The sequence below is a fragment of the Ictalurus furcatus genome, chromosome 6, assembly GCF_023375685.1.
Source record: "Ictalurus furcatus strain D&B chromosome 6, Billie_1.0, whole genome shotgun sequence".
In the NCBI taxonomy this organism is placed as follows: Eukaryota; Metazoa; Chordata; class Actinopteri; order Siluriformes; family Ictaluridae; genus Ictalurus; species Ictalurus furcatus.
This window is the reverse complement of record NC_071260.1, coordinates 27,780,763-27,798,649: the sequence shown is the minus strand read 5'-3', so window position 1 is coordinate 27,798,649 and position 17,887 is coordinate 27,780,763. Positions and strand designations below refer to the sequence as shown.

Genomic DNA, 17,887 nt, shown 5'->3' with positions numbered 1-17,887 from the left:
TACCTTGCCATCGATGGCAGGTAATTTTGGGCGACCAGTCTAGACTTCCAAGCCATGTAAGGCCACCTCGACGTTGGTAGGCAAGGCCTATGCAGCAGCGGGTCTCGCTTGTGGGTCACTGCATATAATGTCAGTGTTGCAGGCCTACCGAACAGACCTGCTGAATGAGCTTGACATTAGGGAGGGAATTGGGCCCGAAGCAGTAGCAGAGCTTTGCCACACCATGGATTTGTCTCTCTGGGCAACCCAGCAAACGGCCGATCATATTTTCCATTCCATGGGTAGCTTGGTTGCGGCAGAGAAGCACCTATGGCTCAACCTCTCAGGGATAGGGGACAAAGATAAGGTCTCCCTGCTGGATGCCCCTGTTGAACCTCCTGGACTGTTGAGCAGTTTGGTCAATGCCATCACAACAGGTTTCGCAAGACAAAACAGCAAATGCCGGCATTCAGCCAGTTCCTTCCCCATTGTGACGAGTTTGCCCGGGCATCTATGAGTGGAGCCTGGGCCAGCGCTAGTGTGAGGGAGGCACAGAAAGAGAGTGTGGTGGCTCACCTTCCCCTGCGGAGAGCCAGGGATAAAGGGCAGCCACAGTTGCAGTCTGCTAATAGGCCGGATATGAGAATAATCATAAAGGCCAAGCAGACAAAGAAGGAGTAGTCCTGATGGGCTGTGGAGGGATGTATCAGGGGATGTGAGGTTGACAGGGAAGTTAGCACCCTGTACTACTGTAGGGCCTCCCCTAGCCAAGGCCTTCCAAAGTTTTCAGTCTTCTCTAGTCTGCGAGCTGTCACAGGGCAACAAAAATCTGATGCTTTCCCTCCAACAAAATGTGGAAGCGTTAACATCACTAAAAGACCATCTGACAGTATGGAAACTACCGCCAAATGTGTCTCCATGGGTTCTGTTTATTGTAGAAAAGGGTTACTGGGTCTAATTCAGAGCTCACCACAGTAGTCAGCACAGAGCAGAGCCCAATGTTAGCGCAGGAAGTAAGATCCCTCTTGGACATCAAACATGTACCCCATTCCCTGAGGAAGAGAGCTTTTTACAGCCAATATTTGCTGGTCTGCAAAAAAGATGGGAGATCTGCGTCATCTGAACCACACTCTTTGGACATACAGGTTTAAGATGCTGGCGCTCAAACTTATCATTCCACAGATTCAGTTCAAGGACTGGTTTGTAACAATAGATCAAAAAGACTCATATTTCCACATAGAAATATCACCAGTCACAGGAAGTTCCTAAGGTTTGCGTTTGGAGGCAATGCATACCTATATCAGGTTCTTCCCTTCGGGCAAGCTTTATCACACCTTCACAAAGTGCATAGATGCCACTCTGGCTCCATTGCGACCCCAGGGCATCCGTGTACTAAACTACCTGGATGAGTGGTTAATTCTAGCATGATCCAGGGTACTGGCGCTTCAACACTGAGATATTGTTCTCACCCACATGAGGAGATTGGGGCTCAGGTTGTAGCTCAAAAAAAAGTATGCTTTTTCCAGTGCAGAAGGCAACTTTTCTAGAGGTTATATGGGATTCTACTATGATGAGGGTGTTTCTATCCCCAACATGCGTAGGGTCAATTCTATCAACATTGAGCAAGATAAAGCTTGGTCTGGGCATCCCTTCCAGTCTCTACCAGAGACTGTTGGGGCTTATGGCAGCAGCAGCCGACATCATACCGTGGGGCCTATTGCATATGAGACCGTTTCAGTGGTGGCTAAAAAGTTGGGGTAATCAAGAGTAATCAGTGTTACGTGGTGATACCTAGGTGTTCTTAGAATTTGGAGGTGTTCCCAGTCTCTAGCCTTGGGACACACTCCAGGGGCATCTCCTTATTGCAAGACAGTAATGACAGACACCTCCCTTATGGGCTGGGGAACAGTCTTAGATGGCTGTCCAGCTCACTGTCTTTGGAGCAGCCCTCATCTGGAGTGGCATATAAATTGCAGTGGCAATTTGAGTGGCAAAAAGTGGCATATAAATAAATGTGGCTGGCCACCATTTTGGCCAGCCACAACCCTATGGATGGAGCCGATGGAGCCTCTGTGGGGCAACATCCTCTAACTTTGAGGTTTATGGGTGGTGTCACGTGGCTGAGGCGTGAGGTATGCGTGGTCTGCAGACCACGCATACCTTCCTGGGACCTTTCTGTGGTCCTGGAAGGTCTGTCAGATGCCCCATTTGAGCCCTTAGAGTCAGCCTCTGAGAAGCTTCTGACTCTAAAGGTAGCGCTTCTGCTGGCCCTGACATCTCTCATGCGATGCTGGCCCTGACATCTCTCAAGCGACATCCCCTCCCTGCCTTGACTAGCCAAAGCCTTCCTATATTCTATAGGATTATATTCCTAAAGTGCCTACATATGCTGTAGAGGTGATGCTGTGTCGAAGCAGTGCATCTCTAATTGTATAGTGGAAGCAATCTCTATCGCTTATGAGGTGCGCGGTCTCGCTAAGCCTCTGGGCATAATGGCTCATTCCACTAGGGGGGTCAACTCCTCGAAGGGGTACCCTTACAGGATGTGTGTGCTGCAGCGGGGTTGTCTACGCCACATAAATTCATTCGATATTACAGCCTAATTTTGTGTACAGCGCTTTGAGAAGCTGCTTTTAAAGCACTCTATAAAATAAAGTTTATTCTTAATATTAAAGCTTGGCTTGTTGCTGAGAAACAACACAAAAAATAACAAAAAAGGGAGGGGGGAATCATTTTCCAAAAGAACATCCTTTCCTACATCTGATTGTTACAGAATGCTAAATACACATCTCCTGACAGAAAATGCCACCATATATTTAACTACTGTCCAATCAGAATCCAATCTTCAGCAGCTCTGTGACATAGAAAAAAAAGTGTTGCATTACTTTTTTGTTTCAATTATGAGACTGGGCCACTGGGTATAATGACATTTAGGTTTTCTTAAAGCACATACTCCTACCTCTCCCATTTCATTATTTCTGCAGGTGAGCGGATGATGGACGTGGCATCAGGTGCTAGTGGTCATGGTGAGAACACGGTGGTGGAGAGAGAGGTGCAGTCCCTGGGATCAAGAGCAGCGGGGCCACAGGCCGCCAGGCAAGGCACCGGCCGGGAGCCGATGGCCACCCACATCAGGCACCTAGGGGTCGAGCCACTGATCCGGGCTTCCCGCGCCAATCTGTCCCGGCCAGTGTGGGGGTCAGAGGAAAGTGTGTCTTTAGCTAGCGATTACTATGGTAGCACGTTCAGTCTCTATAGAGGAAGGACTTTTTCTATTCCCCTGTAATACAAAGCATTCCCAAGAGCAAATGATTAAACTATTCATAACTCCAGCCGCCCACAATATAAACAGCAATTAATCATAATATATATATTTTTAAATTGACCCTGCAAAACATCCATAAACAGCCCACTTTCCCAGTCCTAGTGCCACAGGAGGCCTTCGTTGTGACATGGAGCCCTGTGTGTGTGTGCTGAGGAGGGGAGGTGACTCAGACCAGAGCCAAGGGTGTGACCCCTTAATTTCTTTCCCTGCTCTGTCTATAGGAGAGAGAGCGAGAGAGAGAGAGAGAGAGAGAGAGAGAGAGAGAGAGAGAAAGAAAGAATGTAGGCTCTTCACATTTGGATGAGGTTCAGATCAGCCCACTGCGAGAGAGCAGCATGAAATGCCAAACCTATTACAATTAGATGTGACTCATTCACAGGTGGAGGTTCAGCAAACTAAAGCAATGACAATGTAGGAATGAGCAGATATCGCAGCGATGCAAGCCAACTGCACTGAGGCTGTTTTGTTTTCAGCTGCAAATCTCACCCTTATGTAATTCCGAAAGTGTTGCTAAGAAAGTGGCAAAGCAGAGCTTTTGAGCACAAATCATCCTTCATGTGGGTGCTTGATCCGTTTGCAGTTGTTATATGGTGCATGAAATAAAAAGAAAGAGAACGAAACAAAAAGAAAGACAGGATTTTCTGATTCTGTCCCTCCTCCTCAGCATCATCCCCACAGCCATGTTAGAGCCAGGGCCAACAATACAAGCAACATCACCTAGGACTCCAAATATTCCTGCCAAACTCCAAATTAATTTAAACATCATGCCCCATTTAATGGCCAGAATAATATTTTCAGTAAATATGTGAATTTCATCACCTTGATAGGCACAGAGAAATCATTGTTCAGAGATATCATTGCACAGAGAAATAATTCCAACTACAGACCTGGCCTTAGAAGCCTACCAGCCAATAATCCACTGTCAGATCGCAGTTATGTAATGTGCCAACCGCCATTCTATAAGGAAATTACATGCTCTTTTCTTGTTGCCCAGCACAGCTCACTACACTGCAGCCAGATGTTAAAGTGAAATATAAAAAATATTATAATGGCCCTTAAAAAAAGAAAGAATATGTTGAATATGTCATTACATTTTCAAATCAGGTCAAATTAGTGAAATGTATGGGATATTGTTTTTAGCATATCCATTTTCATCACATTAGACTGTAACTCAATACAGAAATCATATTGCTTTCGCAAAATAAGAAAGAACATTTGATTAAATTAACTGCCACCTCCCTTGCCCAGAATTACTGCCTTTTCTGTGCCTCATCTAGATTTATTTTCTTTTAGTTCATACTTTCCTTTGACCCCCATTTTCTATGTGCATTTTCTATTTTGCCTATTTTCTATTTTATTTACCTCCACGGCAATAGATGCAAATTAAAATAAACTTGTGGTAATTGCTATTATTTGCATCATATTGTTTGTGTGAGGTGCCATCGGCCCTTTTAGGTTCTCTGATTTCTCTGCATGCTTTTTATTGAAAAATTGCTTCAGCATGACTCCTTGCATGCACTTTATGCCAAACTTATGATATATAAATATAAATATATAAACATATTTACATATATTGTAATTAAAAATATTTTATATATATATATATATATATATATATATATATATATATATATATATATATATATATAGATGAATCCCTCAGCTTATATAGCAATTGAATAATTGCTATTATTTAGATTTTTTATATTAGACAATAGAATAGAGGCATTGCAAAACATAGTCATAGTCATTGTAACACTGTAAATTTGATATCTGAAATAAAGTTTTAAATGAACAACCAAATCTTGGTAATTTGCCTATTTCATTCTTAAGTAATTAAAAATAGTGTCGTTGAACTGTAGGTTTAAATAAACAAAAGAAAATTTTCCACTGAAAAACAGCCCGCATGGCTAGGGTGCCATTACTAATTGCTGTTTTTTCATAGTGCACTAACACAACCCACTATTAAAGAGCATCTGAGTGTTATTTTTCCAAATTCTTGCACGGTCATGTTCCTTTGCATGGTTTTGACACTGCTTGGGTGATGCAGTCCTTTACACTGGATATCTCATACAGAAGTAAGTCTAAACATCTGCAGGCTGGGAAGGAAGCCCGTGGATTGAAAAAACAAAACCATTTACAGTAACTCTGTTTTCACACAGTCAGGTGACTGCAGGTTGGCATAGCTATGTATAAAGGGGAAATATTTACATTTATTCACTCTGGATGGTTTTCAGGACAGAGATAATTCAAATAGCCCCCTAACTAAAGTCATCTTAATGTAGAGTGCTTATTCTAAATAATAATAATTTAAACTTTTCCTTCTCAGCTATGGCAAGACATTTGACCTACAGATGTGTATATCCAGTCATATATGGTGGTCTAGTCCAGTGTTTTTGGAAGGAATTGGCTAGTAGGCTCCATTTGGCTTCACCAAACCTACACACTTAGGTGTATTGTAAATTGAATTGAATTTATTTCATTTGGTTCTACTGTGATGAAAGTCACGTTTTCGGGCAGAGTGAGACTTGGTCTTGACTGTCACCCCAAGACCAATGTAAAAGGCATTGCTATTTCTTTATATTTATCTTTATTTTTTTAACTTACAATCACAAGTTTTACCAAAACTTTATAAAACAACAAATTAGAGTAGATCTGATTACTAGGTATTTGCTGTACCTGTTTTTTATTTTTTATTTTATTTCTTTACCCCACTTATAATTGGGTTAAACCCCAATATTTCCACTCAAGACAAACACACAGAGACACTGAAATGTACAAGCCTCCACAAATTTCCCCTTGCATACATTGTATTCCCAAGACAAAATGCCTCTCTGGCCCCCTGTCCTCTTCCAAATAGCTGGGCTCCTCCCCCTTATTAACCCAATAGTCTAACCGAACATTTCCGTTAATCGCCTTCTTTCAGGAGCCAATCTGAGGAAGTTTTGAGGGAATCTCCCCCACAAGTTCTCCCTCTCCCTTCCCCTAAAATTATCCGTTCATCCACCTCTCCCATGCTCGGCCGATCTGGCTCAGGCCCCCCCACGCCCCTGACCCCACGCAAGAAAGCTGTTGTGCCGAGTGAATACCAAGACACAGTACCTGGAGAGTTTGAGGAGAAGATTAAGCAACCTAAGTCTTCAGCCATGTCCCAGAGTAGTGCGCAGGACTCTCGACCCCAGACCCCTGTCAGTGACTACTCCCGGAAGGACCTGACCCCCCGTCCCTCTCCTAAACTAACACGGCCAAGTTCCAAGATCTTTGAAAAGGTGAGAGTTTTTGAAGAGCGCAGAAGAAGCATTGACAATCCTGAGGGGTCAATCTCTGGACGCTCTTGGGCTGGATTTAACAGAGCTCCTTCCATTGACTCTGATGATGGAGGGAGCCGTCTAGGGATCTCAAGAGAAAGTTCCAAGGAGGACCTCCATGAAGCTTTGAAGGCAGATGCAGAGCAGAGAAGATCTGTGTTCAGGCAAAGAGCTGCTTCTCTGGAGGACAGACCTCGCTACTCCCAGAAAGTGCAAGACATAGAGCACAAGTTCACAGAGGAGCTCCAGCGAATCAAGAAGCTTGTGGGGAAACCACATATGAAGAAGTCTTTCTCTACTGAACAGCTCTCCACTTTTCACAGGGGCAGGCAGCCTATAAGAAAACTGGAGCCCATCCCACCTCAGGTGCTTCAAAAGCTACAGGACCGGGAGCGTGCTCAGCAGGAGCAAGAGAAGAAATTGAAAGAGCAAGCCAAAGACAAATCACCACAGGTGCAAACACGGCAGTTTCAGCAGCAGGAATCATTGTTACAGGAGCAAGTTGTGCGAGAGAGGTCACCCATGACAACTAAAACAATTAACCAAATGAGAGAGGAGCCTTCACCTCCAGAAGGTATGTCACCATCTGAGTTACCTGGACAAAGGATTCCAAGACTAATGCATGGACCTAGTCCAGTTGCTGAGAACACTCGAAGATCTCCAATTGTGGAAATCACCTCTGTGACTGATGAGCGCCCACACTCACCTCGCAGAACAAGAGCAGAGTCACCATCCAGAAATGTCCTGGAGATGACATTGCGCAAGGTGGAACCAAGACCTGCAAGCCCACTTGTAAAGAGGGTAGGTTATGTCCAGGAAGTCACACCAGTCCACATAGAGGATGAAACTGTACATAGAAAAACACCCATAGAGATCACTCTGAGAAAGCTGGACAGAAGACCTGCAAGTCCTCTTGTGCAGGGTGAAATTAATGCAGAACAAGAGTGTCCTGTCCAGGCACCACCTCTTAAACCTCCAAGGGTTTCACTCACCTCCACTAAAGAAGAGAAGATGGAGATAGATGTGACTCCTCTAGCACCAGCCGTAAAGATCACTATCCCACAGATCATTGTTGAAGAGCCAATGGAGACAGAAACTTCTGTACCTGCACACAGTGATAAAACAATTAAAAATGCCACTTCCAAAGAGGAAAAACCTCAGAGAGTGAGAGGGAGGGGATGTAAACAAAGACCCATGTCTCCTGAATTAGGTAGGTGTGTTGTGTTTATTCATGAATGATTTCTATTTAACAAAATAATTTGTGTGTAATAGTCTGTGAGTCAAAGTATTAAATGTCTAATTGGCATATTCTGACAAGTTATAACATTCAGTAAGATATTGAATTTCTGCTTTGACAAGTCATATGTATTAAGATCCTCAACAAGTCCTGGCAGTTAGTCAATGTATTACTTTATGGTACTAGACCAACCAGGAGCAGTCCTTGTATGTGGATCAGAATTTGTGTATTACAAACTCTGTCCAAAAAGTAATCTTAAAAGACATGTAAAAAGTAATCTCCAAAGATGTGTGGGATCGAAAATACCTACCCGTGTTAATAATGACTGTAATAAGCTGTAGCCTAGCATACCTAAAGGTCAGTTAGCAGAGGCTAATGGGTAGTTCTGCTTAGGAGCAGTGGTGGCTCAGTGGTTAGGGCTCTGGTCTACTGATTGGAAGGTTATAAATTTAAATCCCACAGCTGCCACTGTTGGCCCTAGAACAAAGGCCCTTGATTAAGTCACTTTGGACAAAAGCGTCTCTCAAATGTATCAATATAAATGCAAAATTTATTTCTGTTGCAGTAACGTTCCTATCCTCATGGTATCTTTGCAGAATCTTCTGATGACTCATACATGTCAGCAGAAGAAGACCCTCTAGAGGCCCCACTGTTTGAGTTTCCTCTTCAGGACATGGTAGCACCCTCGGGTGCTGAGGTTTTGCTGAAGTGCATCATTGCTGGCAATCCTCTTCCTGAAGGCAAGTTCTTGTTGTTAACCTTTTGAAGAGCACCAAAAAAAAGCATAAATATCTGACATGACTGCAGGCTATTTAATTCCATATGCACATTTAGTATTGTCTTGCAACCGCTGAATGTTATACAACCATAAGTCGTTGGAAAAAGCAGAGCAAAAAAAACCTCATTAAAACTGTACCAGTCACTGAATACAAATAGCCTTACATGTATGAGTTTTTAACATCTAGTGACATGGACGCAGAACAATGTGGAAATAATGAACAGTCCCACACACATGGTGAAAGTGGAGGGAGAGAGGCACTCTCTTCTCATCAAAAGGACAAAGCCAAGTGATGCTGGCACATATACCGTAACAGCTACAAATGAGGTGGGCAAGGCTTCCTGCAGAGCCACCCTCTTTATCAAACCAGGTGAGTGCTTACTTTTAGGCAGCCTGCCAGGCATTTCAAGAATAATGTGTCATTCAATGTTCTCATTATAGTTGTGTTTTCTGATGCCAAAGCAGAGATGTTATACTAAACTAAATTCTTCATTCTGGTATGACTTGTCCAGAACATAACATGATTACAAGCCCTTTTTCTGACACTAGCCTGGAGTCAGAAATCTCATCACTAATATATTTAGAAAGTCTGACACTGATGTGTATTGAGCGCCCCACAGAGAAGCATTCCATCTTTAATCCTTCTTTTAGGGTTCTTGAGAAGTCTTTGGAAATGCATTTAAAAGGATATTTTGCTTTTCAGTTCTACTTTCTTGCTCCCTCTTGCTCATTCTTGTGTATTCATGGAAAAGACTATTTGAAAGGCAGAGAAAGGTGACATAGCATTACATCATTGATCCTCAGAGTTCAGTACTTTCTATATTCCCAGCTGAGGGGGAGGCATTTTGGAGGGTGATGTGGGGAATTTTAGCACCTCTGGTTATTTCAGTGGGATTAAAGGACGAAGCAGTGAGTCATTTCACCAACCTACGTTCCTACAGGTCTGGGTTAGCAGCTCAGTGCTGGTGATAAACTCATCCCTGGAGGGAGATAGTTACTAATTTAGACTGAATGCTTTCCTGTTTATCTTCCTACTGACACTTTCAATTTAAGTAAGCCCTTTGCTTTCTTTCTCTAGCCTTATATCTGTGTCTCTTGCATCACCTCCTTTTCTCCCCTCACTCTCTAACCTTAGCTCCATAGCAATAGTTACCATAGCAACCGGAGCAAAAGACTGTTGTTTGTAGATCGCACAGCCACACCCATGTTTTTTTTTTTTAAACTAATCATTTGCTTTATAACTGTTCATGTTCTCGTCATTTGCTGTTCTGTTGGCATGGATTTTATGGAAACGCACACAAACAGCTGGACAAATTGGAAACACACAGACTGATGCTACATGCCTCTAGTAGTCATTTAGCCTGGATGTTCAAAAGCTTCATCTGATACAAACAAGCTGCCACAGCACTTTGCAGTAGCTCTCATTATAAAGTGTCGTCTAAATGACATCTGCACTATATCCTCATGAATTAACTGCAGCAAATATGTTTCTTTTGAATTAATTATATAGCTTTTAAGGTGCATGTTGCAGTGTTTATGATAAAAGGTGACACTTCAAAGTAAATCAATTCGCAAATCAAATATAATGAGTATGGAAATGGACTTGAAATGGAATAAAATCGTCAGGAAATGTGGTCATGTTCATCTGCGTAGTGATTCGGCTGGAGCTGAGTTAAAAAACAATTCATCCATTTGCCTATTAAAATCCAACTTTTATTTTCTGTCTCGGTCATTTGTATCTCAATCCCATTTGAATAATAGCCTGCTGGAACATTTACATAAAATCAGGCGAAATAAGGATAGAATTTCTTATGCAATGTGCCACTGCTGAAGTTCTTATTTGCATTTTACTTTATTTTTTAATATTGTCTGGACATATGTATAACAATCTGATGATGATTTGTTCGTAAGAACCACATTTTCTTTGTAAATTTGACACCTGCGGCATTTTCGGGTGAAATGAACCACAACTTGTCTGTAAATACTTCAGAGAAAACACTTTCCTTTCACAATTTTTTAAACAATACCAGCAATTTACTGAAATGGCACCATTCTCCCTCTGCTAGGACTAAACTGCATACTGTAAAATATAAATAGGATGGTTGCTATGAGAGACATGATATGGCTGTCTTTTCTACTGAAATAATCCTTAATGGGAGCCAGGAGGAGCTCTGCATGTATGGTGTGTTTGTGTGTATGCACGGCTGCTTGGAAGGACTTCTGTAAGTGACTCTTAAAATACAGACAGATGAAAAGAGATAATTGATGTAAATGGTAACATGATTTAACCACGGCACTGCATTTGTCTGGCCACCAGTGGCACAGGTAAGTGTGAGACCATTCTAAAACTAAATGTCATATTAAAGAATGATACGGTAATTGAAGTTGGTAGAATACCCGGTTGTTATTGTATTGGTCTTTGCTTGTACATATGTTTATTTAAATGATGTCATTTTATTTTTTATTTTTTTATTTTTTACCGAAATGTATATTCTCATAGTAAGTGTTTGGGTGCTTTACAAATGTTCTAGCTTAGGAGTGATAATGACATGCTGGTTGCTGTAATATATACTGTGTACAAGGTGGTAAGCAGAACCCTGTATGTGCTGTCTATTTATTCCCACTGCAAGCTCATATGATCTGCTCAACAACCAACAGTAATACCACTTCACACATTTTGGGCACTGGTTTGCCAATTAAAAGTAAATCTCTTATTATTCACATGAACATCATGATTTATAAGATGTAAGCCAAAGATATGAAGGAAGCGATGTTTTTTTTTTTCCTTCTTTTTTTAATGTTTTTAAATATTTTACAATGAAGTCAATTTTCTCCATGAAGTTTTGCCATTTTTCCAAAATATTCTACTGGTTTGTTTATGTCATTAAGTATTTTATATATAGCAGTTTCTTACATTAAAGAGTTTTTAAATAAATAATTATTTAGTTATTAATAAACAACTCATTTAACACACCTGATTTATTGTTCAGGAACATCTGAATCTGAAAATTATCTGAATGTGTATATCAGGCAAAATACAAAACCAAATTATAATTACAAATTACATTGCAAAAAACCCCAACCCTTTCTTGAAACAAGCAAGACACTTAAATCTAGTTAAAGTGTACACAAAAACAAGCAAGACAATATGCCAATGGGGTAAGCAAAACTGACTTGTTAAGAAATCCTGAAAATAACACAAATATGTAGTCACTAAAAATGCTATTTGGTCTTAAACCTAGACAAAAATGCCAACATGTAAGCAAGTTGTGCTTATTACAAGCAATGAAAACTCAGTTATTCAAGATGGACTTACTTAAAATGAGTATTTTCGTCTCTTGATTGAGCAGACTTTAATAATTTGTCCCTTAATCACAATTTCTTCAAACAGCATAATAAAAATGAGTGATTGTCTTAAATTACGGCACCAGAAACATTGTTATTTTTAGCATTTTTATTGAAACAGTAAAAAAAAAACCTCTGCAAGATAGTGTCAGGGATTGTAGAAGGCAACGAATGCAAGCGCACATTTTTTATTGAATAAAGTGCAAAACAAACAACCAAAACTGTGAAAACAAGAAGTATAAATGTAACAATGGACACAGGGCAAAAACATGCAGACTATGAGAGCGGCTGTAGGACACATGATAACACATGAACACGGCAACAACAAAAGGTTGACAATTAGGTGCTGAAAAACTAGAACTTCTGGGGTGCTTATTAGTTGTAACACAGAACAGGTGTGAGTGATCAGTGGAACGTGTGACATGGCCGTGTGACATGCTGGGGCTGATGTTCAGCGTAGATTTCAGCATAACCATGACACATACCTGCTTCACTGAAAAAAGTCTTAAAATAAGGAAAACCATTTTGTTCCTCTGCTGGGATATTATGCAACCATTGTTGTAGCTTGTTATTGGCTAAATCTTGCTCAATATTAACTGGAATATTTTATTAAGACAGAGTTAGATATATTTCTTAAAATGAGATTACTTTTCTAATACAAAACATGCTTGACAAGATTATTTTTCTTTTTGCACAGAAAATAAGACTAATTTCCCAGAAACAAGGCGCTTTTTTTTTTTTTTTTTTAACTTTCTTGAAATTCCTTTTTTGCAGTGTAATTGTAATTGTATGATATTACTGCATGAAACAATAATGTTTCAGGTATGATGGCATCAAATACACTGATGAGCCATAACATTAAGACCACTGAGAGGTGAGGTGAATAACATTGATTATCTTGTTACAGTGGCACCTGTCAAGTGGTGGGATATATTAGGCAGCAAGTGAAGAGTCAGTTCTCAGAGTTGATGTGTTGAGAGCAGGAAAAATGGGCAAGTCTAAGGATCTGAGTGACTTTGACAAGGGCCAAACTGTGATTGCTAGATGACTGGGTCAGAGCATCTCCAAAACGACAGGTCTTCTGGGGTGTTCCCAGAATATAGTAGTTAGTACCTTCCAAAAGTGGTCCAAGGCAGGACAACTGGTGAAATTGCTGAAAAAGTTGATCTTGGCTTCATGACAACAGAATACCCTAATGGCAGTGGCCTCTTTCACAAGGATAATGTGCCCTGCCACACTGCAAAACCTGTTCAGGAATGGTTTGAAGAAAAAAAGAGTACAAGGTGTTGACCTGACCTCAAAAATTCCCCAGATCTCAATCTGAGAAAACATCTGTATGATGTGCTGGACAAACAAGTCTAATCCATGGAGACCTCACTTCACAACTTAAAGGATCTGCTGCTAACATCTTGGTGCCAGATACCACAGCACACCTTCAGAGGTCTTGTTGAGCTGTTTTGGTGGCACAAAGGGGACCTACACAATATTAGACAGGTGCTTGTAATGCTTTGGTTGATCTGTGTATGTCACTGCCCATCATCTCTTGAAAAAATATTTATTTGTTTAAAAAAAAAAAAGCTAAACTAACTCATAAAAAACTATTTTTCCAAAATTAATGTACAGTATCTCACAAAAGTGAGTAAACCCCTCACATTTTTGTAAATATTTGATTATATCTTTTCATGTGACAACACTGAAGAAATGACACTTTGCTGCAATGTAAAGTAGTGAGTGTACAGCTTGTATAACAGTGTAAATTTGCTGTCCCCTCAAAATAACTCAACACACAGCCATTAATGTCTAAACCGCTGGCAACAAAAGTGAGTATACCCCTAAGTGAAAATGTCCAAATTGGGCCCAAAGTGTCAATATTTTGTGTGGCCACCATTATTTTCCAGCACTGTCTTAACCCTCTTGGGTATGGAGTTCACCAGAGCTTCACAGGTTGCCAGTGGAGTCCTCTTCCACTCCTCCATGACAACATCACGGAGCTGGTGGATGTTAGAGACCTTGTGCTCCTCCACCTTCCGTTTGAGGATGCCCCACAGATGCTCAATAGGGTTTAGGTCTGGAGACATGCTTGGCCAGTCCATCACCTTCACCCTCAGCTTCTTTAGCAAGGCAGTGGTCGTTAGCATGCTGGAATGTATTACATTTTATTTTAATATTAGTATTTTTGGAAGACCTACGATTTATATCATTATTACTCCTGATATATGAACAACACAGAAACTTAAAATAAGCCAGGGTTATACAGAAAGTACAGAAGTAAGTCATTATATCCCCAGAGCTCACTCGTCCATCTCCAATACCCATCTCCAAGATGGACAATGTTTCATAAAAGTACTGAGCTGAATCTCCACATTGTCACACTGAGAGTTTGGATTTGGCATTACCTGATTCATTCTATCCTTGGCCATCCGCAATACAGAGGGATCTCTTTTTATTTAACCTTTAGCTTCATTCTATTCGAGTCCCCTCCTCTCACTGATGATGGATAGGATCCGGCACAATCCTTGCTAGTCTGTGAAATTTTACACTTCAGTGAACTTCTGTGGCGTAGAATGAGTTTTTCTGCCTGAGAGTGGTTAGGGAATAGTAGATAGATTAATAATGGATAGTCATTGCAGATTATGTAATGATGTTAAGCTGTTAAGCCAGTATTTATAAAGCCATTCCTAAATGTACAAGTTAGCATGTGTGACTTGTATCTATAGTGTTAAGTAAACAATGCAATATCCACATTTCATTATTTGATCCAAAATCAGAACTGAAAATACATTTGAGGCTTCAGTGTTTCAGTCCATTGTATCTAATGCATGTTTTCTGAACCCTGTATTAGACCACTCACGAAAATTGCTTTTTATCAACACTGCAGCATTGCCCAGCTTTGCCCCTTACTTCATTTGAAAGACCCCGTAACCTTGGTTCATGCTTTTATAACCTCGCACTTAGATTACTGTTATTATTATTCTTTGGCGTTTATGCTAAAACCTTAAATAGATTGCAACATGATCAAAATTCAGCTGCTTGAGTTGCAAGAGTTACACTGGTTATCCATCACAGAGAATTGCTCCTTCTTATCTCTTTGACCTCCTACAGCCTTAATCCTAAATACAAACTGACATCAATGGGGGAGCAAATATTTTACTGGCATAGCCTCCAAACTTTGCAGTGCCTTCCCACAAGCCCTTCATGACTGAACATGCCTATCCCATTTTAAGCAACTTAAAGCATACTTCTTTTTGCCAGCACATTTCTCTTACTTCTTCCTGCTTGTCTTTGGTTCTCTCTGTAGTCTACATATTTTTGTATAGTAACCTTGTGTTAGAAAGGTGCTACGAAAATGCAATGCCTTCTTCTTCCTCTTCTTCTTCTTCTTCTTCTTCTTCTTCTTCTTCTTATTATTATTATTATTATTATTATTATCCTGACTGTATTTTAAATAAAGACCATGGGAGATTGATATGTCTTACCCTCAGAGCCTAGCCTAGACCAAGGCAACCTTGGTGTTCCCAAGGACATTAGCAGCCCCATCACCTCTGATGAGGAGTACCTCAGCCCCCTGGAGGAGGCCATGGATTTTGTAGGATCATCCTATCATGGTCTTGAACCCCGGAAGATCATAGACACTCGTTTTAAAGAGCCCCCTGCATTTCAGGTGAATGGCCATATTAGCTTTGGACAGTTAAATAATGCAGGTTTGAATTAACCATATTAAGTGTGCATATACTGTAAAACTCAATTCAGCATTGTAGCATCAGTAATGTTATTTACTGCATTTACTTTTAGGTTGTTGTGATACAGTATTTTCAGTATAAAATGTGTCCTGCTGTGATTCTATCATATTTTCAGGCTACAGTAGGTGATCAGACAGTCATAGAGGGACAAGAAGTGATCATGTCTGTCCGAATGACTGGCCAGCCCAAACCAATGCTCTATTGGTAGGTTCTGGTGTTCAATCACAACTTATTAATGTCAATATTATTGTCAAAGTGGTGCTTCATTTACTGGTAAAAGCTACAACACTTATAGACAACAGTGTTTTAATGTTATTTAATCTTCTAAAAAATCTATTTTAATTAATACTTGTTCCTTTTTTTTTTGTTCAAATCATTTATCATATTCAGCTACAATATTTGTGAGCTTAGTTAAGTTTGGTAATTGGATGTTAATTTTTAATTGTATAACTTCTGTAATTGTATGTTTAAACTCTAATAATGTATTTCTATATTTCCTCATTTATTAGGTTTTTTTGTGTGTGTTTTTATAAATTTAAAATAAATTTAAAATTATTAAAACCTTAAATCAATGTGACAAATGGACAGTCTCATTTTCCAGGCCTATATTATGTTAAAAAATATAGGCTTATAATTTTATTTATTTTTATTTTATTTTTTTTACTTCTCAATAATTGTTTTAATAATTGTTTAATAATTATTTGTAGATTTTAGTATTATTTTAGGCTGTGTATCTATCCATCTAGTGTTAGGGTTAAACAAGAAAAACAAAACTGGAACGTGGACATGGTTTGAAATGAAATGGGTATATATTTTTTATTTTAATTAAGTATGAATCCTACCATTATGTACCTGCATTTATTTGTTTTTTGTGTGTGTGTACCTGCATGTAATATTTTTAATGACTTTAGTTGGATCTAGTAATTTAAACTCCTGCAACCCTGATCAGGCAGTTACTAAGGATGAATGAATGGTGAAAATGAATCGGGCAGTGCCGCAGTCTGTATTTCTCCCACAAGCTTCATATCTGACTGCCTGCATAAAAGTAAATCATCGCATTAATGCGACTTTTTTTGTTGCATCTAGTGGGTCCCAGATGTTATGCACACCTTTAGTCTCAACCAGTTGCTCTATGAACTTTTCTGGCAAGGAAAAAAAAAAAAAGAATAGTGCATCTCCTATTCATATCTATATGTCTATTTGTCCATATACAGTGTTATAAGCGAAGTTGTTATTGATATGCACTATATGGATCTATTTTGAAACGCTCACATACAGCAGTGTAGCATAATCTATATAATCTATATAACATATAATCCTGTTTTTTCCCCCTTTCAAATCTAGGCTGAGGGACAGAGTAACTATAAAAACAGGTCCTCGACACATCGTCCGTGAGACAGAGAACGGCAACTGTGAGATGATAATAAAATCAGCTGTGAAGTCTGATGCTGGTGTGTACACTTGCAAGATCATCAACGAGTATGGCACCAAACAGTGTGAGGGCAAATTAGAGGTGAAAGGTGAGGCCCTTATCTTATAATACGAGCCTGTCCACCCCATAAACACATCATCATAATTACAGAAGCCAGTGAGTCCTGAAAATTCTGTGGTCAATCATCAGGAGCATATGTTCTTCTTAAAATAGTTGCCTACAGGCTGAAAAGCATAAACAAGGTCCCAAAAGGTTTTTATCTTAATATTAATACTAGCACATGCTAATACCTGTGGATTTGCACCATAAGGTTGAGCATATTTTACAGATCAGTTGCTTATGTGTCTGTGTGAATGTGGAGAAGACCTACTTCTCACCGTGTCTGCTTTAATTACACCCAATCTGCTCAAGGTTGTGGTGCAGAAAGGTAAAGTGGTGCAGACTTAACATCAAAACTGCACTGAAAAGCCTCAGAATTTAATGAGTGTTTTTTTCTCTCACAGCGCCATCTGCTTAGAATAATGATTATTGAGTGTTCAAACCTGTATGTTTCTCCACACAGATATTTTAATGACGTTCTTCAGAATTTCTATCAGAAGGGACACTTTGTATTAGGGATGCAAGGACACCATTTTTTACAGACTTATGTACGAGTAAAAGTATGAGTGCTTGTCAATAACCTCAGGGACGTCGTGGATCATTTTATTTATCTCTGTTTGTGTTTCCCCAGTTTAAATAGTGGC

General features: G+C 39.9%; 1 protein-coding gene across 1 annotated transcript in view; it reads left to right on the top strand.

The window, feature by feature from the left end:
- Positions 1–17,887, top strand: part of spegb (striated muscle enriched protein kinase b) — a 104,984-nt gene that overhangs the window by 53,046 nt on the left and 34,051 nt on the right. Inside the window, exons 5-11 of the mRNA XM_053627445.1 lie at positions 2,964–3,075; positions 6,231–7,822; positions 8,446–8,589; positions 8,815–8,997; positions 15,455–15,633; positions 15,828–15,916; positions 17,057–17,232. Coding sequence (XP_053483420.1) covers positions 2,964–3,075; positions 6,231–7,822; positions 8,446–8,589; positions 8,815–8,997; positions 15,455–15,633; positions 15,828–15,916; positions 17,057–17,232 — 2,475 coding nt within the window. The remainder of the gene's footprint in view (positions 1–2,963; positions 3,076–6,230; positions 7,823–8,445; positions 8,590–8,814; positions 8,998–15,454; positions 15,634–15,827; positions 15,917–17,056; positions 17,233–17,887) is intronic.